At 50.8% G+C, this 20,169-nt stretch overlaps 1 protein-coding gene across 3 annotated transcripts in view; it reads right to left on the minus strand.

The window, feature by feature from the left end:
• Nucleotides 1-566: 566 nt before the first annotated feature.
• The window catches only part of NEURL1B (neuralized E3 ubiquitin protein ligase 1B), a 40,784-nt gene continuing 21,181 nt past the window's right edge, over nucleotides 567-20,169 (minus strand). For 2 of the 3 annotated variants that reach the window (XM_027084291.1, XM_027084290.1), the window contains exons 3-5: nucleotides 8,483-9,202; nucleotides 6,260-6,385; nucleotides 568-5,890 (exon numbers count right to left, since the gene is read on the minus strand). In XM_027084291.1, coding sequence (XP_026940092.1) covers nucleotides 5,646-5,890; nucleotides 6,260-6,385; nucleotides 8,483-9,202 — 1,091 coding nt within the window. In that variant the 3' untranslated portion in view covers nucleotides 568-5,645. Of the gene's footprint in view, nucleotides 5,891-6,259; nucleotides 6,386-8,482; nucleotides 9,203-20,169 lie in introns of all 3 variants that reach the window. The other variant, XM_027084289.1, reaches the window with a different exon arrangement.

Here is a 20,169-nt window from a genome sequence, read left to right on the forward strand (position 1 = left end):
CTTCAACATCGCTTCAATTTTCCCATGGGGTCTCTGATTCCCACCCCCCAACCCATAATTCAACAGGTGAGGCTATTGGGTGGAGGTGAGCGCATGTCCTGGGTCTGACCAATCAGAGCCCCGGATCTCCCCAGCTTCCATGATTGGCTAAGGAAGGGGCACGTGATCCAGTTTGGTCCACGCAGGGATTGCTCAAAGGCAGGATATAACCTGGACCTGCTGCCAGCTGTCTTGAGAACTTGTGTGGGAAGTGGGGACAAAAGAAGGCAGAGGCAGAGGGGGAAAGACCACATCCTCTTGCAGCTTTTCAGATTCCGGATCGAAATGCACCCGAAGTGAGTTCTTAGGTTTTGATACTGGACTTCTCAGTTACCTGAGCCTTTTAATTCTCCAAAGCCCGTTCAGTTGGGTTTCTGTCACTTGTAACCAAGAGCTCTTGGCAAGTACAGTTGGCCCTCCATATCCGCAGGTTCTGCATCTGTGGATTCAACCAGACTCAGATGGAAAATATTTGAAAAAAAATTCCAGAAAGTTCCAAAAAACAAAACTTGAATTTGCTGGGCTGGCAACTATTTACATAACATTTGCCTTGCATTAGGTATTCTAAGTATTCTAGAGATGATTTAAAGTATATGGGAGGATGTGCGTATGTTATATGCAAATACGACACCATCTTATATAAGGGATTTGGGCATCCGTGGATACTCCAAGGCAGGGTGGTCCTGGAGCCAATCCCCTGATGACAGAATGGTGGGGGACAACTATAAACCCTGGTTGTTGGTCATCAGGCTTGCTTCTAGTTTTTCATCATTATAAATAATGCTGCAATGAACATCTTTATATATAGAGCTTATCCTCAACAAGAATTATTTCCTGGGGATATTTTCTCAGGAGTTACTTGGCAAAAGGTTTGAATATTCTCAGGGTTCTATAGACATTTTGCAAATTGTCTCCTCAAGGCTGGCAATGATTTGTATCCCTCACCTCCACTCCCCAACTGTGTAGGCAACTGTGATTTTTAAAACTGAGTCCTGAAGAGACTTTCTTAACAAGCCAAAGTTGTATTTGTTTTTTTAAACAGGAAAATTATGTTAATATAAAACGGATAAAAACAGACAAAAATCAAAACACACAACACGCAAGAGCACAACACACAGGACCAGTGCAAACCCTTCCCCACCCATTCCCCCCAGGTTTTGAAACCTTTATTACAGATCTCCAAAGATTAGACTGTATTGGAGAGGTCACAGTATTGAATCAGAAAAAGAGACATTTTTAAAAAGGTCTGTACACAGGTAGTGGGGTGGGGCGGGGGACGTACACTTCTTCACTCCAACATCAAATACACAATGCAGAAGGGTTTCAGTGATGAGCACAGATTTCTAGAACACTACCACGTATGCTAGTCCCCGGCCCACTTTTTAAAGTTGCTTTCAAAAAGGATTAAAAGTGCACAGACACTTTCATAAGGCACAGACAAATTGTTGTACAAGTCATCTCACTAGGGACTTGAGAAAGACGGTGAGAAAATTAAATACCGAGAGATGCCGGGAGGACACGTGTTCCCGAGCCGGAGTCCTTCTGCCAGAACCGGGTCAGAGACAGGATTGAGCAGCGGAAGGTGCTCTCATTCGCCAAGAGTTTGCACAACCCTATTCTGGAACTGACTGGGGGTTCTCTGCCGACTTGGGGGTTGATTGCCAGCCACCAGTCCCAAGGCCTGAAAGTAGCAGGTAGCTGCCTCCCTGTGTCTCCCTGGCAAGACCTGAAGGCGATTATCGGTCGGTGGGGCTCTTGAGGGTTCTGTCCAAGGCCATTTCGGCAGCAACTCAGTGACTACGAGATGCCCGGCATTCCTAATTCAGAGGAGGCTTTCTGAAGTGTGCAGGGGGCTCTGGGTCTGGAAAGCAGTTGTGTACTCACTAAGATAGACCCCCGAGGCAACAGAATGGCCAGGAAAGCCCATGGACTCTGCCCCAAATGTCTCATAATGTCACTCCCTCTGACGTCAGAGCTGGGGTCCTATCCGCTCAGCTCCGTCCTCCCAGCACCCCACGCCTGGTGGGCACTCAGCAAATGTCTGTTGAATGACTTTGTGTGCATGTATACATGATGTTTTACCAAACCCTGAAGACTCATAACCTGATTTCTGATTTACTCAGTAAATCTTTAATGAGTACCTACTAAGTGCTACCACAGGACCCAGCACTAGATGGGTCCAATACAAGTTTACAAATCTGCCCACCTCCTGCTCTGGACTGCGAGCTCCCTGCAGGCCTTGTCTTTAGACCCGGTTCCCATCCCTTTGTCCAGAACACAGGCCACGCTGACCAGTGGTTGTCGGATGACTGACAAAGCATTGCTGTACTTAGGGGAGCAGCTGCCCTGGGTAGCTAAATCCCAGAAGACTCCCAGTTCTGAGAATGGGCTGGAAAAAGGAGTTTGTCTCGACTTGGAAACAGCTCAATTTCTCTGGCGGTTCAGCATGAACAGGCACCAGACCACAACAATGGGGGTATCCTCTGGTCTTCCTGTCCTTGCGCTGGGGGCCCTACTTAGGGGGGTGGTGGTCATGAGGCCCAGGAAGGTGGTGGGACAAGTGTCTCCCCGAAGTTGCCCCTGGTGGGCACCCCCACGTAACAGGAGGAGGCCCTTGGGTTGGACCCAAGCTCACACGTGGCTCAGCTCTGCCGGGAGAAGGTGGACAGTAGGCAGATAAGCCTGAAAGGAAGGACACTTGTGCTCCCAGGGTTCCGGGCGGCACAGGGGCCGCAGTCTGGGGCTGGAACCCTCACACAGGGGCGGGTGCCCAGCTCTCTCCAGGCGCTGCCCAGGTGAGCTTCAAGGAAGAAAACTCAAGCAGTCTCGAGCTTTCTGGGCTCAGGGCCAAGCAGCGGAGAGCGTGGGTTTTGGCATCACGCGCTCCTGGGTTTGAAGCCCAGTCCTGTCACCTCCTGCTTCACTTCCAGCACCTTAGTTCTCTTACCTGCCAACTGGGGATAATATCGTATTTCACTGATTCTAGGAGCACAGCTTCTCCACTTATGTTGGAGTAAAATGAATCGAATAGCTGTGGCACCTTACAGTTGAAATCGGCAGTGTTTTTCCCTTAGTGGTACATAGAATGGTGTGTTTTGTCATCAGTGGTGTCTTTGATACGACTCAATATGGTACTAAGACCTCCCTCACAGGACTGACATGGGGATGCACCTCTCCAGCCCAGTGCCAGGCACACAGTGATGCCAAATAAAGGAGAGGGGTTCCCTTCCCTCTTCCTCCTGCCCCCTCTCCAGACAGAACCTAGAGGGCGGTGTGGGCAGCTCCTCTGCAGCGCTGAAGAAATCAGTTTCGAGCATCAGGAAATGTCTGGTTTTTAGAAGATAAACACACCCTTAATTCCTCTTGGAAACAGGGAGGCTATTTATAGCAGCTGCAGAGCATGTTAAACAGGCCACCAGCTCCCTTCTTCCCAGGTAATAGGTCACCAGGCACATGGCCTGGTCCACCCTGGGTCCAGGCCCTCGATCCCTGGATTCCTGGCAGTGGTTGCACTGACCCTGGCTGGAACCCGAGGGGACAAGAGAGAGGAGCTGGCTCCCCCAGGCCGCCGAGACCACCGGGGCTTGCGACTATGGCTCAATCCAGTCAGTGGAGCTGCTGCCTGGAGAACCACGGTCCTGTGGGTGACTAGCCCTCTCACAGGGGGCCTGTGCGTGGCCTTGCCCACACCCAGCACGCGGGGGAAATAGAAGGCTCCAGCGGACCAACTTCAGCTGGGTGCCGCGCGCCGCCTAGGTTTGCAAACTCTTATCTTGGCAAATGCTGGGGTGCCAGTCACTCCCCTAAAGATTCTGCTGCAAAATTAAAACCTGGGCATGTTTCCCAAGTTCATAAGGGAAAAAGAACTAATCAGGGATCCTTGAAGGGGCAAGAGTAGGGCTTCTGAAGTTGAGATCAGGTCCGAATACCAGGCAGAGGAGAAGCAGATGGTCTAAGACCTGGAGCATCACAAGGGCACGGACTGACTGGCCTTATGGGCCTTGATCTGATGAGGGGGACCCCAGACACGCAACCAACACTTGTTACATGAAGGCAAAAACTCTGAATGTCCTCCCTTCCCCACTTCCCTCAACAGAGGAACAGATTAGGAATTGGACTAAAAACAATACCTGCTCTTTGCAAGGTGTCTTGGGCCTTTTAAAATGTGCCAGTCCTGCCAAAAGCTCTGGAGTGGGCAGGTACCAGGCTTCCTCTTGGACAGATCGGGAACTGAGAAACAGAGAGGCCCAGGGACCTCCCTAAAGGTACAGCACAAGACAGGGCAGAGGTGGGGCCCAGAAGGGAATTGCAGGCCTCCCAGCCCATCAGCTCAGGTGTGGTCCGGGAGTCTGCAGAGATGGGCCCAGGCAGGGGGGAGGGGGTTGGGGCAGGGCCAGGGTCCCAGGAAATGCCCAGCAAATAACCCTGGGGAGGGGGATAGTCCCAGTGTCAGCATTTTCAGCGAGTGTCTCAGTTCCTAGTTAACATCCTAATGATCAGTTAACATCTTCCGGTTGCAAAGCCCTGCTTCCTTCCCCTACTTGGCCAGCAGGTCATCCTGGTGATGCCCACAGCCGTTGGCAAATGCCAGGCCCCGTATTTCAGCAGGAAATGTGGAGAGCTTCGGAGTGACCCTTTCCAACCCCAGGTGGCTCACCGGCATCTAGGATTCTTCCCCCCGCCCCCCCCCAGGAAAAGGGAACCTGTTGCTTGTCTTCTCCTTGGAGATGGTGAGGATGCTATAGACTAAAAGCAGGTAGGGATGGAGTCAAGGGGTGGTGTGCTTGTAATCAGGCTGTCTGGGGCTGAAGGGGTGACAAGCCTTCTGGAGAAGACACTGCCCAGAGCTCTGGCCCCAGCACCCAGTCAAAACTCCTCTCCAAGACTGAGTTAGAAACTGAAAAAGCAAATTGTTCTCTTATGTTCTCCGCCCAACTACTCCCCAAGGAGTTGCCGCTTTGGAGCTGTAAACAAGGAGCTATTTTTTCCTCGCCTTAGAAAATCTGAGTGTCCCTTTTCTATACCACCTGAGGGAGTTCTGTTTAGGTGCAGGCTTTGTACATTCAAAACCAGCTGACGTCACAGCCCTGTAAAGTGAACAACTTCTAGTCACGCTACCGTCTGGGCTCCGGATTGCACATTCCTTAGTGTTAAATAACCTCCTAGAGCCAGGATCCCTGGATAAATACCTACACGTGCTCTCTAGGTCATTCTCACACACTCGCCCTCTCTGGACTGTCTCCCTCCCCTCTCCATCTCTCACACACTCAACCCAACGCCAGCAAAAGGCATTGCACAGAGGACGCCATTTCTCAGCTGAGAGGTCACCGGGGGACAGGGCAGTCTGCCAGGCAGTTCCTGAGCTCGCTCTTGGGACGGCCTTTTGGGGGCAAAGCACTTTCGAGCCAGAAGCAACCCTCACTTGGACTGAGACCCCTGGGGGCCTCATGTCCACGACTGTCACGCCTTGCCCACCCCTGGAGAGTGGCAGGCAAGATAGCTGCTGCCCTTGGACTCCCCGGCGGCCATGGTGGTTGCCCGGCCCGGGGTAGGGGTGGGCTTCAGAAAGGTGACCTTGCTCTGGTCAAGGCCGTCGGCGGGCCAGGCTACGGCCTGTAGATCTTAATGACGTCCTTGATGGGCCGCCGGCAGATGGGGCAGCAGGCCCGGGCCTGCCTCTTGAGCCGCAGGCCGCAGCCGTGGCACAGGCACATGTGTCCACACGTGTAGATGACTGTGTCCACCTCGCCATCGAAGCACACCGCGCACTCGCTGTTCTTGCTGCCCACCAGCTCTGGTGGGGAGAACACGGGGGACACTGGTGGGCTCAGTGGGGAGCTGGGGGCCGTCACTGCAGAAAGGGAGAACAGGCAGACCTTAATCCGTGGTTCTCAGGTGGGCTCTGCTGGGGCAATCCCAAGAAGGCAGGGCTTCTATGGCAGAATCCATGGGGGGACAACTTCGGGAGACACCAGTTTTGGTTATTCTCCTGGGTTTTGCCCCCTTTCCTACGCTCCTACCCCCAAGCATCAAGCACCATTATCAGCCTCTGGGATGCCACATCCAGATGTTTCTCCTCCCTACAGCTGAAGAAGGAAAGGATGCGGGGGAAAGGCAGCCACCTTGTTTAGCCCCAGGAAGCGCTGGTACAGCCACCAGGGCGAGCCCCTGTCTCCCTGCACCCTCCACTCCCCCTCCCTGAAGGTGTGCCCTTCCTTACCCAGGGATGATTCAGATGCCGAGGAGGACTGGTTGACACTGAAGGCCATGTCGGAATCGCTATCGTCCTGGGAGCCGCTGAGGGATCCTGATGGGGACGTGGTTGCTGGGCTGGACTGCAGGGTGCCTGAGACCAAAGAGACTCCATCAGGGGCAGTGGGAGGTGGGCTCTGCTCTGCTAGTCCCCGGCTCTCCACTGCTTTGCACCTTCACTTCCTCATGTATCTAACGGGAGGACAAGAGCTACCTCACAGGGTTCTGCTAAGAACTGATGGAATCGTACATGTGTGATAGACATCTGGTCTCTGCCGCCTAGCCTCCATTCTTGTTTAGTTCAGAAACAGCACTGGAATTTTGTTTGAGGCACTACTTCACCCTCACACACACGATCTAGGCCAGGCCAGTAAGAACTTCCACCCTTGGTCTCAGTGGTGGTTCAAGCAAGGCCTGCAAGGCCAGATTCTGTGACTTTTACTAGAACTACTAGGAAAGAAGGGGCCCATTCCATGGGGAGATGAGCCTGGTGCTGTAGGGCCTGCCTGAGAGTCAAGCCAACACAGAGGCAAGTACAGCTTTCAGGTGGAATCCTGATGACATCCTTTCAACACCTAGATCCAGCTGTTCCTGAATCCATCCAATACACTCCCAGACTTCTGAGGCATGTGTGTACCCCCCAAATTCCTTTTTGGCTTAGGGCACTGTGAGTGGGGTTTCGTTACTTGCAACTACAAGACTCCCAACTAGTGTTCAACATGGATGGGTCTTCTTCCCTGAACTCACTGTTGGTTCAGATAATGATGGGTTATCTCTGATGTGAAGAGACATGCCCCTTCCCTTGCCCTACTTGAGGATGGATGGACAGATTACAGAACCAGGGTTGCTGTCAGACGGGGATCAGGAGGGCAAGTCCCTGGCCTCTAAAAGCAGTCACTTCCTTTCTAGCTTCTCCTGCCTTCTCTTCCTGACCACTCAAAGGCTCATCGTGGTTCTTCTGGAGGTGCTGGGGAGGGGGAGAGAATGACTCTAGGCTTAGTTCTTGCAAAGTCCCAGTGGGAACTTGGGCAACTCATCTCAGGCTGAAATGATGACTATTGTCTGATGGTCCCTTAAAAAAAAAAAAAAAAAACAAACCCAAACCAACCAAATTACAACCACCACTACCCTGTTCCTCCTCTGTCCTCAGTCAAACAGCAACAGTCACTGTCGTTACTATTGCTACTTATTAAACATGCTGCATGTGGCAGGCACCTGCTTAAAAGCATTATATGCACCTCATCATTTCATCCTCACAACAACCCCACGATGCACGTCATCACTCCCTTTCTACACTGAAGGGAACTGAGGCTCAGGGATTCTCTGATTTGCCCAGCATCTTCATGGCTGACCAGCCACGTGACTGGGAGTTATTTAATCTCCCTGTGCTTCAATTTTCAGGAGGATAAAACTGAACGAGGTGACATATGAAATGTTCATCGTTTCTGTTATCGTTTGGACTTTACTTCTTGAAACACGAAAATGGAGCTGTGCTCTCTGGGAACCTTCCCTGATCACCAGCCCCGCTCCACCAAGCTGGCAAGAAGAGAAGCCCCTCTGCTGTAGCAAACACCACACCGTGCAAATCTCCATTTGGGTGTCTGTGAGGACGTGAGGGCGCTCCATGGTCTGTGTCCTCTCCTCTGCCGTGCCCCATCCCACGAGCTCAGGGCCTGGCCCACAGCTGGAGGAGGGTGCTGCGTGTCTATTTGTGGCATGAATGAAGGCAAGACTCAATCTCAAAACGGGATGGTTCAAGCCTGCGTTCCACTTTCTGTGGACGGTGTTATTCTCATTTTCCTCTTTTAAATGTAGTTGTATTTTCTTTTTCTCCTACACTTAATATACATTACATATGTAAAAATATTTATAATAAATCATAATAATGGAAATAAAAATTGCACCGACAATTTCCTTGTCAGGCTCTGACACCAGCGGGTACTTGGGTTGGTGTGGATGAAGTGTAGTCCAGGGAGCTGCAACAAAGGCATCCCCGGGGCATTGGTTAGAAATGCATCTTCTCAGGACCCACCCCCACTGAATGGGAAACTCTAGGTGGAGGCCAGGCGGTTCTGATGCGCGCTCAAGTTTAGGGGACCACGGCTGGGCTTCAGCAGTGGCTCCGGCTACCTATCCAGTGGTGCCAGGATTCCCGAGGTGAGCCCCGCAAAAGCGCGGTCGGGGGACTCACCGAGGAGGCGCAGCTGGCCTGCGGCACCGCCGCTCACGGCGAAGAAGGCCCAGAGCGCCTGCGTGGTGTCGACGCACAGCAGGCGGTCGCGCGGGCGCCCATTGACGCCCAGGAGCACGTCGCCGCCGGGCCGCAGAGTGAAGCTGAGCGCGTCGCCTCCGCTTGGCACGGGCCCGGCGCGCGCCACCACCCAGTACTCTTTGCGGTCGAGCAGCGCGTAGGGGTCGGTGGGCAGCTCGGCGGCCCGGAGCCCGCCCGGGTCGCATGACGTGATGCCGAAGGCCAGCGCACCGGGCGCCGCCAGCCCCGGGCGGCCCACCTCCACGAAGAGGCTCTCGCCGGGCCGCAGCGGGCGCTCGGAGAAGACAAGCGTGCGACCGCCGTCGGGCCGCGGCGCGCAGGCCACCTTGCGGTCGAGCGACAGGCTCACGTCGGGCCCGCGCGTCGCGTGGAAGCGCAGGTCGGCTTCTAGCAGCGCCGGCGACGACGAGGGCCGCGGGCGTTCGCGGGGCCCGCACGGGATGGCGGCGGCCGCGTGGTCGGCGAGCGGCGGGCCCGGGGCGCGGCCCAGCGCCAGGTGCCCCAGCTTGGCCACCACCTGGTTGTTCTCCAGCTCGTTGTTGTCGAAGTTAGCCGCGTCGTGGCTGCTGGGCGGCAGGCAGGCGCTGAAGCGGGCCTGGCCGAGGCGCGCGGGCGTCAGCGTGTCGGCGAACCCGCTCTCTGCGCGGGGAGGGCAGAAGAAGGGCAGTGAGGGCGCAGCCGGCCAGGAGCCCCCGCCTTGCCCTCCCCATGCCCCCACCCCCACCCGAGCCCTCCCTTTCTTTTTCTGATTCCTTCGTGAGGTTATTTAAGATCCTCAGGTGCACAGAATTGGATTAAGCATCATCCCGAGTGCACTTGACTCTTCTTATCTTTGGGACGGGCAGATGAGGCCCTTCCTCCCTTTTTCCTCCCTCCTTCTCGTACTCCCATCCCTCCATCCTTTCCTCTCCCTCTTTTCTGTCTTCTCGTCTCCCTTTTTTTCTTTCCCCCTTCTTCCTTCCTCCCACCCCCCTCAGAGGTTTTCATACTTTTGAAGATTTTTTTTTTCTTTTAATTGGTGTTAGTTTCTGCTTCATAATAAAGTGAATCAGCTACACATACACATATTTAAAGGGCATTTAAAAATCATTATTGTCTGCTTCCCCAACCAGAACATAAGCTTCAAGGGAAAGAGCAAACCCTTGGGTTTGTGGCCTTACTGTGTGACAGGTTATTTTAAGCTCCTTTTCACAGGTTCTCATTTAGTCCTCATACAACCTGTGAGGTGTGTACTGTTATCACCCACCATTTGGTAAAGAAGGGAGCTGAGGCACAAAGGGGCTAGGGAGCACGACCAAGGTTGCACAGCAATTAAGTGGCAAAGTCAGGACTCGAACCCGGGGCTGTCTGGTTCCATGCTACTTCTGAAAGAAGGCGGGGCATGGGCCTGTCCTCACTGCTGTGTCTGCAGCAGGGAGCACAGTGCCTGGGTGCTACCCCACCTTTGAATGTGTAAGGTTTCTGCAAGAAATGGCCTCATTGTATAGGACAGGAAACTAAGGGGGCGTGTTTTAAAAGTCACAGTCATGAAAATATTTTTGAACAATTTTTAGTAACATGAAAAAATGCTCTTGATCTATATTAAGTAAAAAAGCAAATAAAAATAGTGTTTGTCATCCAGCTCTTCATACTTTGGTATCAACAGATTACTTGTTGACTGTCCCTATCTAGAATGTGAGTCCCTGGAGGGCCGTGTCTGTGACAGTCTGTTCACCACCAAGTTTCAGGGCTTAGCAGAGTGCCTGGCAGATAGCCTTCATTATTATGTAGTTTACTGGATGAATAAATGAATGAGGTCTCTAGCAGAGACTGACTGCCTCTCTGAATAACAAAGATATCAGGGAAAGAAAGTATTTTGAAGTTGTTTTTGTGATCAAAATTTTCTTGTTAACCAAAGCAAGTAAAGGAAGCAAGAAAAAGTGTTACTCAGACTTTTTAAACCAAACCACTCTAGCTAAGATTTTGTTACCATTCTGTAATTTACGTCATGGGGAAAAAAATATTTCTTCCTCTTTAGTTTTCCAAATATAAAATTAAATCATAATAACAAACATGGTTTTGCAAAAAACATGCCCTAACCCCTGGTGAGAGCCTCATATGTTACTCCCCACCCCTGCTCCACACAGGGTAGTTTGCAAACTGGCCATCCAAGTTCTGATGCTGGCTCACAGACCTGTCTGGTTGGCCTACTGGTGTTTGTTTTTTTTTTCCTTTTTTTAAAATTTTTATTTAAAAAAAACCAAACATACAAATAGTATAATGAATGCTGTTTACCCAGATTCAACAATTACCATTCATGGCCAATCTTGTTTCACTGATGCCCCCATCAGTTCTCCCTCCTATATTATTTTGAAGCAAATCCTAGACATGCCATTTTATCTCAAAAAATTTCAGTATGTCTCTCTAAAATGTAAAGACTTCTTTATTGTGTGTGAGAATATGCTTTGTTCCCAGTTTCTTTGAATGAAGGTCCAAATAAAGCCCACTCATTGTCACTGGCCTCTTTTAAGCTATGGTTGCCTCTTCTTTTTTCCCCTTCCAGGGGTTTGTTGAATAAATCACCCCTTGGTCTTTCAAAATATTTTTTGAACTAGTGGCCAGTATTTAAGAGTCAGGAGATTCACTTTACACTGGATTTATAGCCTCTCTTGGAAAATCAGGTCTAGTGACACAGGACCTGAATTCTCACCTGTCATCAATGGGTTACAGCTTGCCCTTTTGCTGAGGTTGTTTGCTCTCCTTCCCCATGGCCCTGAGCTGGCCCCTTCACCCATCTCAACTACTTGCTTGGGATCTGTGGACATTTGAGTTTGTCTTGCGTTAGTGGATGCTTCCCCATAACCTGAGGGAAGAAGTAGGATTTCAGTTTGGTCCTTTTAAAAAGTATGTATGTGTGCATGTGTCTGTATGTATCTGTCTATAATACTATATGTGCATAGGAAATCAAGTTCTAGAGAGACATACAACAAAATGTTAATGGTCATTATCTCTCAGGTGGGTGAGGTTATGAGGGATTTTCTTCAGATTTTTCTGTATTTTCCAACTTTTCTACAGTAAACATATACACTGCAAAGTTTTATCATCAAAAACCCCAATATTTTGAAAAATCAAGTTTTCAATTAATATTTAACAATGGGGGGGAAATGCCCGTGATATAATATTAAATGAACAGCTGAGGATACAAAACCGAATATATGATTTGATTCGAATTATGTGGGAAATGTATGCCTGGGATACAGAGGAAAGATATAGGAAGGAAATACATAGAAATTTGAGGGTGGTTATCTCTGGGTGGAAATTTCCTTCTTTATGGTTTTCAGATTTTCTCATTTTTCGCTAATGAACATGCACTGATTTTGTAATCAGAAAAAAAACATGAATAAAAGTAGACTAAAACAAGCACTTTTTTGGAAAAGGCATTTTAGACAAGTGGATGTTTCTGGGAGCCTCTTGGCGTAATGCATTTTCCCAGGGCCCGCTGCCCTACTACAGTCATCCTGTGAGGCCAAGCCTAAAGGCATTAGCCATGGCTTGCCCTGGGCCTCTGCTCTTGCCAACACACTCTACTTCTGTCCCCCACCCCCAAAGCTCTTCCTCCTGGCCCCTAACAGCTCCACGTAAGAGCCTGTCCTTCAGTATAGCATCCTAATTGAGAGCATGGCTTGGAGATGGGTACACTTAGGTTCGAGTCTTGGCTTCAGCCCTTCTTGGCTATGTGACCTTAGGTAAGTCACTTTACCTCTTGAAGCCTCAGCTTCCTCAGCTTAAATATCATATATTAACGCATATATGTGGAACCTAGAAAAATGGTACAGATGAACCGGTTTGCAGGGCAGAAATTGAGACACAGCTGTAGAGAACAAACGTATGGACACCAAGGGGGGGAAGGGGTGGGGGCGGGGGCGGTGGTGGTGGTGTGATGAATTGGGAGATTGGGATTGACATGTATACACTAATATGTATAAAATAGATAACTAATAACCTGCTGTATAAAAAAATAAATTTTTTTAAAAAATGGAATAACGATGATACCTGCCCCCCACACTCCCACCCATGTTGTTATAGAGATTAAATTAGATGCTTTTATAAAGAGTCTAGCACAGGGGTCTCAACCCCTGGGCCACGGACCCGCTATCAGTCCCCATGGCCTGTTAGGAACCAGGCCGCACAGCAGGAGGTGAGCAGAGGGCAAGCGAGCGAAGCTTCATCTGTATTTACAGCCGCTCCCCATCGCTCACATTACCGCCTGAGCTCTGCCTCCCGTCAGAACAGCGGCGGCATTAGATTCTCATAGGAGCGCGAACCCTACTGTGAACTGCACACGCGAGGGATTTAGGTTGCACACCCCTTGTGAGAATCTAATGCCTGATGATCTGAGGTGGAGCCAAGGCGGTGATGCAAGTGCTGGGGAGCGACTGCAAACACACATTATCATCAGCAGAGAGGTTTGACTGCACAGAGACCATAATCAATCAATGCGCTTGAATCATCCGGAAGCCATCCCCCCACCACCTGGTCCGTGGAGAAATTGTCTTCCACGAAACCAGTCCCTGGTGTCAAAAAGGTTGGGGACCGGTGGTCTAGCACAGAGCATGGCACAAAGTGCTCAAAACATGGTAATTATCATTATTCCTTAAACATCTATTAACAAAATGTATAGAGCACTTGCCATGTGCCAAGCACTGTGCTGGGCACTGGCTGAAGAGGAGAACAAGCAGGCATGGCCTCTGGGTCCATGGAGCTCTCATTGCCATGGGAGAGACAGATTTTAATGAAGCAACTGACAGAAAACTAACTCTTCTTCCAGACTGTGATGACTGCCACCAAGAGCTGCCGTCTCACGATGCTCTGAAAGACGGGCACATTCCAGTGGGGAACTCAGACTCTGAGAGGCAAGGTGAGTTACTCCAAGTCACACAGCCAGGAAGTGATAGAACTGGGATTCTCTGTGTGTGTCAAAGGGGGACTTGGTCAGAAGTGGGGCCTGAGAGTGGGTCAGAACAGCCCAGTCTCTGATCACGGAGCTATGACATGAAGGCTGAGGGAGTGGTGGCTGGGAGGTGGAGAGTAAGCATTTCAGGCAGAGGGAACAGCATGTGTGAAGTCTCTGAGGCGGTGAAAGCTTGGTATGTTTTTGAGGCTGGTGTTACAGAGTATGTGACAGCACTTAACCTGGGACCTGGCACACAGCAGCCCCTTGGAAAAGCTGCTTCCTTTATATAAGGAGCTTCGTCCCTATCAGGCATTGTCCCTGAGTGAGACAGGCCCAAGATAGCAGAGTGCTGGCCTAGGCCCGACCCTTCAGAATCCACCTCTCAAAGCTTCTCTATGGAGAATCAGCCAGCTGGCTACAGGCAGAAATCCAGCCACATCAAGAGGCCATCAAGGAAGCTTATCAGAACTTCCTGGCTCTAACCTGTGACTCGTCTTCAAATGCACTCCCTGGACCTGATGAAAGTATACACAACCATTTACTTGAGCGCCTACCAGAAGCACCTCCATGCACTCATTACCCTTATCAATCCTTACCACTATCCCACGCGGCTCTGCAAAATGGGCACATTTCACAGTGGGAAAACACCAAAGCGTTGAGAGACGAAGTGAGTTATTCAAGGTCACACAGCCAGCGGTGACAGAAATGGGATTCCATCTCAGGCTACGCAACTCCAAAGCCGGGCTCCTTATGACAAGCAACGCTGCCTCCAAAATTCAGCTCTCCTTGTGCAACTCTTACAGCTGCCCAGCAATGGGGACCCAGCCTCAGGCCAAGCGGAGTTGTGGTCCCCAGGGACCTAATATCTCTGAGAGGAAGGGTCCAACAAGTACCCCCCTCCACCCCCCCACGATCACCCACCAAGCACCATCACGCAGCAGCAGTCCGAGGCCAGGCGCGCGGAGGCTGGAATGGCTGGGATGGGTGCCCTGACCTCCCACTCTCCCTGGGCCACCTCCAGGGCCTGCCTCTGGCCTGGGATGGAGCTCAGTTCTTCCCTTTCTTTCTCTTCCCTGGCTCTCTCAGGTCCACTATGTCTGGGCCTGGAGGTAAAGCAGAATTTATGCCCCAAGAGAAACCATCTGTGTGTGAAGATGACAATGAAGACTGGAAGAACTGGAGACAGAGGGGACCATCCATCAGTCACTTCGGTGTCTCAGAAGGACTGCTTTGCGCCGTGTCCTGGAGGCAGAAGTGACAGGACACGCTGACGGAATGATTGCCGGGGGAGGAAAAGAGGAGTCCAGCATGACCCCGGAGGTTCCGGCTGAGGCACCACGTGGGTGGTACCATCCACAGCCAACAGGGATGGCTGTGTGAACGTGTTCCATGTGGGAAGCCTCTCGGACGCCAGAAGGAGATGTGAGTAGGCGGAGGGAACTCTGGAGTTCAGGGGAGGTGTCAGGGCTGGGAATATGGATTCGGGAGCCAACAGCTTGGAGATGGGACTCAAGGCCCAGCGACAGGCTCATATCATCTGGAGAAAGAGGGTAGATGAGAGAAATGGCCTTGCCTCATTTGTTTGTTAAATTCTACAGTTGTTTAGGCACTTTTCTACGTGCATGTTGTAGTATATGATTTAAAAGTAAGAAGGAGAGCTTCCCTGGTGGCGCAGTGGTTAAGAATCCACCTGCCAATGCAGGGAACACGGATTCGAGCCCTGGTCTGGGAAGATCCCACGTGCCCCGGAGCAACTAAGTCCATGTGCCACAACTACTGAGCCTGTGCTCTAGAGCCCGTGAGCCACAACTACTGAGCCCACGTGCCACAACTACTGAAGCCTGCGTTCCTAGAGCCCGTGCTCTGCCACAAGAGAAGCCACCCAATGAGAAGCCCGCGCACCGCAACAAAGAGTAGCCCCCGCTCGCCGCAACTAGAGAAAGCTGGTGTGCAGCAACGAAGACCCAACACAGCCAAAAATAAATAAATAAATTAATTAAAAAAAAATAATTTAAAAAATATTAAAAAAAAATTTCACTGGGTTGAGCTGAAGAGGGAAATGGGAGGGGGTGGTATAGACAACACCTTTGAGAAAGTTTCTCTCTGAAGGAGAGCAGAGAAATGGTAGTAGCCTGTGGAAGAGATTGTCAAGGGCAGTTTCTTTTAAAGATGGGAGCTACCAGAACACTTGTATGTGCTCATGGGGATGATTCTGTGGAGAGGGAAAGACAGGCTGGAGAAAGGGACAAATGACAGGAGAATGCCCCTGAACAGGCAGAGGGGACAGGAGCAGAGCTCCTTCTACCATGGCCACAAGAGGGCAGGCAGAAAGGCAGGGGTGTTGGGATTGAGAAGAGAAGGTGAGGATGTTGGGCACTGAGCCCGGGCTTTTCCAGATGCCTCCCTGCTGCCAATCAGAGAAGACTGGACCAGGGCAGACAGACCTCAGCTGGTCCCTGGCCAGTGCGGTTTGTGACCTCAGCTTCCTTCTGCAATCTGGGGAGTTTCACACCTGCCTCACAGGCCCATGGGGAGGACGAATGGCGGCGCTGTGGAAGGAATAACCACGGGCCTGGTGTCATGCCCGGCACAGAGTGGGCCTTTAGGGACCCCTAGTAGGACGTGGCCACAGACTGGAGCTCTCACTCCTGACTGGGAAAGGATAAGCCTTCGGGGTACCCTACCAGGCAAATGCCTTACTGTGGGGCTGGGAGCTGGGTGCTGATCTGGGCTGTTTGTACAGAAAACATTAACTGCAAAAGCCGATTACCCTCTGCTGCTCCCCAGTGGGGCTCCGGATGAAGCCAGCTGAAGCCGCTCCTCCCTGCCCGATGTGGGTGCTCACAGGTCCCAGGCCAAGGCACCTCTCGGGTCCTGGACCAAAGCCCCTTGCCCACCACAGCCACTGATCAGCTGGGTGACCTCAGGCAAATCCCTGCCCCCCTCTGGGCCTCTGTTTCCTTATCTGCAGCATGGAGAGATGCACTCAGACCTGCAGGCTCTGATTTCGATCTACAACTTCAAGTCTTTATCAAGCAGTTTGTTCATAACACTGGTGAACAGATACTGACTCTAGAACCACCAGCTGTTAGGTGACCCTGGCCAAGTTATCCATCCATGCTGGGTGGGGATGACAGGGTTCTTGTGAGGACCAGAAGACATCACCCAGGTACAGCCCTCAGCGTGGTGTCTGGCACAGAGTAGGTCCAATAAATTAACGAAAGGGCTCAAGGCTTTCAGGGGGGGTTAATGACTCCCTTATGAGGCCTTTGGAGAGCCACTGTTGCTGGCTATCAGGCACCCAATCCCTGCTTCTTCTGATCTCAGCACCCAACTATTCTTTTGAGGGAACTCCCCCTGCCCCATTTCCACTCATTGCCTTGAGGAGGGAGTCTTAACTTGGCCAGTCATTCTATCCCATCCCTCTGGCCATGGAGATCAATGAGGTTAGATCTTGAGATTTTTAGCTAGACCTTGTGGGAAAGCGGCTCTCCTGCTAGTTCGTGGGACATGGGACTGGAGCTGCTGGTGGCCTTGCCCCCAACCCAGAGGGACAGCCTGGTGGAGGATGACACCAAGAAAGACTACAGCTGAGCAAGAAATAAAGGCAGGCCAATATTCTGGGTGCTATTTCTTGGACCTCTGAATCAAGCCAGTCTAACAGGGAGCTGTTCCCTGGAATTTTCAGTCACAGAAGACATTAATTCCCCACGCACCCCCCCCCTTTTTTTTTTTTTTTTGCTTGAGTGAGATTGAACTGGTTTCTGTCACTTGCAACCAAAGGTTTCTGACAGCATAGCCTGCAATGCCATGGCCTTGGGCTGGCATTCCATGTTCAGTCTGACCAGCCTTCTACTGCTCGACAGAGAAAGGGTAATGAGGCCATGACACTGACCACTAGTGAGCTGCCTGGAAGAGGGACAGGGCTGCCTCAGGACAGCATGGGGCCTGCATTCCAGAGCTCTGGAAAAGGGCTTCCTTGGAGAAAAAGGAGCCAGGAGAGGTGTGCATGACCCAGCTGAACCTTCTTCTCCTGGGTCCAAGAACTACTAAAATCAGCAGAAAGTAACTTGGAGCATCCAGAGAAATCAAGGCTCTCAGGATGGACCACTCCAGGCCCCAGTAAGCCCATCCTCGTCGATGCCCCTGAGAACAGTAAACTAGCAGCCACAGGGCAGCCCTGTGGGAGAATGTATCAAGCAATGCAGTTTGCATGGGGGCAACCCAGGTGTCCATCAAAGCGGGAAGCCATTAGAGAACAAGGAAGCGGAGAGACAGATACGGATAAATCTTAAAATGGGGCAAGTGAAAAAAGAAAACTAGAATAAGATCCTTAGCACAATACCATCTACCTATGCATACAAAACAGCTCTACATATTTTTTTTTTTTTTTTTTTTGTGGTACGCGGGCCTCTCACTGTTGTGGCCTCTCCCATTGCGGAGCACAGGCTCCGGACGCGCAGGCTCAGCGGCCATGGCTCACGGGCCCAGCCGCTCCGCGGCATGTGGGATCTTCCCGGACCGGGGCACGCACCCACGTCCCCTGCATCGGCAGGCGGACTCTCAACCACTGCGCCACCAGGGAAGCCCTCTACATATTTTTAAAAGATACACACGCCCAAGGGCTGCCAAACATCAGAGTGACGCTTATCTGGGCAGGGAAAGGCGCGAATGGGAGCGGGGATCGGAGATGAAGCAGAAGAGTCAAAACAAGAGAAGGGGCTTGTGTGATGATACCATGCCCTGAACTGAGAGGTCTGAAGAGCTCAGCCTGGTACCAGGCAGGGAGGAGGGACAGGCACCCATGCAAAGAGGATCATTGTGATCACAATCCGGGCTGCACCCTGGGAGCACCCGAGGAGCCTTTAAGAAATCTGAATGCCTGGGAGCCACAACCCCCCCACCACCACCACCTCCCTGAGGTTCTGATCTAATTGATCTGGGTGCAACCTGGGAAGTGGGGTTTTCAGAGCCCCCCAGGTGACCTCAATGTACAGCCAAGGCTGAGAACCACTGAACTAAAGGGTTCTAATCCTGGCTCTGCCACTCACAAGCAAGTCACTTCCCTTCTCCAAGCCCTGGATTCTTTATCTAAAAGGGGCTAAGTCGTCCTATCTTGAGGAAAGACTGAATGTCACAAGAGGGGGCACCTGAGGGTCTGGCCACAGAGAAGCAGCGCTCTCTGCTGCAGCTGGACCCCCCTGCAGGAGGGATGCTGGGCTGAAAGCACAGTTTCATCAGGTAAGAGAAATAGGCAAGGCCTACGAATCTCTTTTTGTTTCTGAGACTTAATTTTGGCTGAAGTTCCAGGGCAAATACAGTGCACCCCTGTCCCACCAGATGGGGAGGACACTTCCCAGATGAGGGTTGCCAGATAAAATATAGGATGCCATGTTACATTTGAATTTCAGATAAACAACAAATTCTTCTCTACCCAATATTCTGTAATAACCTATATGGGAAAAGAATCTGAAAAAGAATGGATATATGTATAAATGAATCACTTTGCCTTACGCCTGAAACTAACACAACATTGTAAATCAACTATACTCCAATATAAAATCAAAATTAAAAAAGGAAAACAAATTCTTTTATAACGATGTCACAACTATTGCATGGGGTATACTTGTACTAAAGAGATTATTCATCATTTTTCTGAAATTCAAATGTAACCGGGCATCCTAAACTTGACAACCTTCCCCAGATGCTGCTTTAGCTTGGTGTTGAGGGTCTATCCAGTGTGGTCTGAGAGAGGTGAGGGAGGGATGAGGGGTCCCTATTCTGAAGTTTCACAGCTGAGACCCTCTGAGGGAACTATGTTACCCCCTTGTTCCTACTGAGGAAAAGGAAGCCAGAGGAATTTGCATGACACTAACATCAGTTGCTTTTTATTTATCCACTTGGTACTGTGGACACCACCCTCAGAAGCCCAGTTCTTCCAGCAACTGGGAGGGAGGGACCCCCTTTATGGTGGGATTTCTTTGGTTCTCATGTTGTGCCGGCAACAGCAGAGTATCTATTACCCAGGCTCAAACCGTACAAAATCATGACTGTTTCGCTTTCTTCTTATTTTTATTATAACTTTTTTTTTCTGATTATAAATCATTGTTGATAACTTGGGGGAAAAAAAAGAAGAAAAGCACCCATATCCCCTTTACCCCGATGCAATCAATGTCAATTTCCTCTTTCCCTGGGAAGGAAACATTTATTGAGCCTTGATCACATGTCAGTAACCTCTCCATTATCTCATATAACCTTTAGAAAGAAAAATAACTTTATTGCCCTTTCTGATTATAAAAGGTTTTTTACATATATATTAAAAAAGATAACTCATAGAGGTAATAAAGAAAGAAGTGGAATTCACCTATGATCCCATCACGGAGAGAAAGCATTCCTTCTAATCTCATTTCCCCATCTGCATGTAATTGTGAACATTGCCCCGTGGCACCTGTGCTAGCTGCTCCCTGTCAACCAGCTCACTGCAGGCACTACTGCAGATAAGGAAACAGGCTCATGCCTGCCACCTGCCACTGATGTTCCAGTGGGCCCTCTCCTTCCCTCCAAGGGGCGTGGGATGCTGGAGGGGCTCAATAAAGGCTTGTTGAACAAATGAACAGGAGCAAGAGTCCGTGACTCCCCACAGGCTTGTTCAGTCTCATGAAGTCATCAGAGG

This window comes from Aethalodelphis obliquidens, unplaced genomic scaffold (genome assembly GCF_003676395.1).
Source record: "Aethalodelphis obliquidens isolate GAN/ISIS:26980383/991018 unplaced genomic scaffold, ASM367639v1 scaffold52, whole genome shotgun sequence".
Taxonomy (NCBI): Eukaryota; Metazoa; Chordata; class Mammalia; order Artiodactyla; family Delphinidae; genus Aethalodelphis; species Aethalodelphis obliquidens.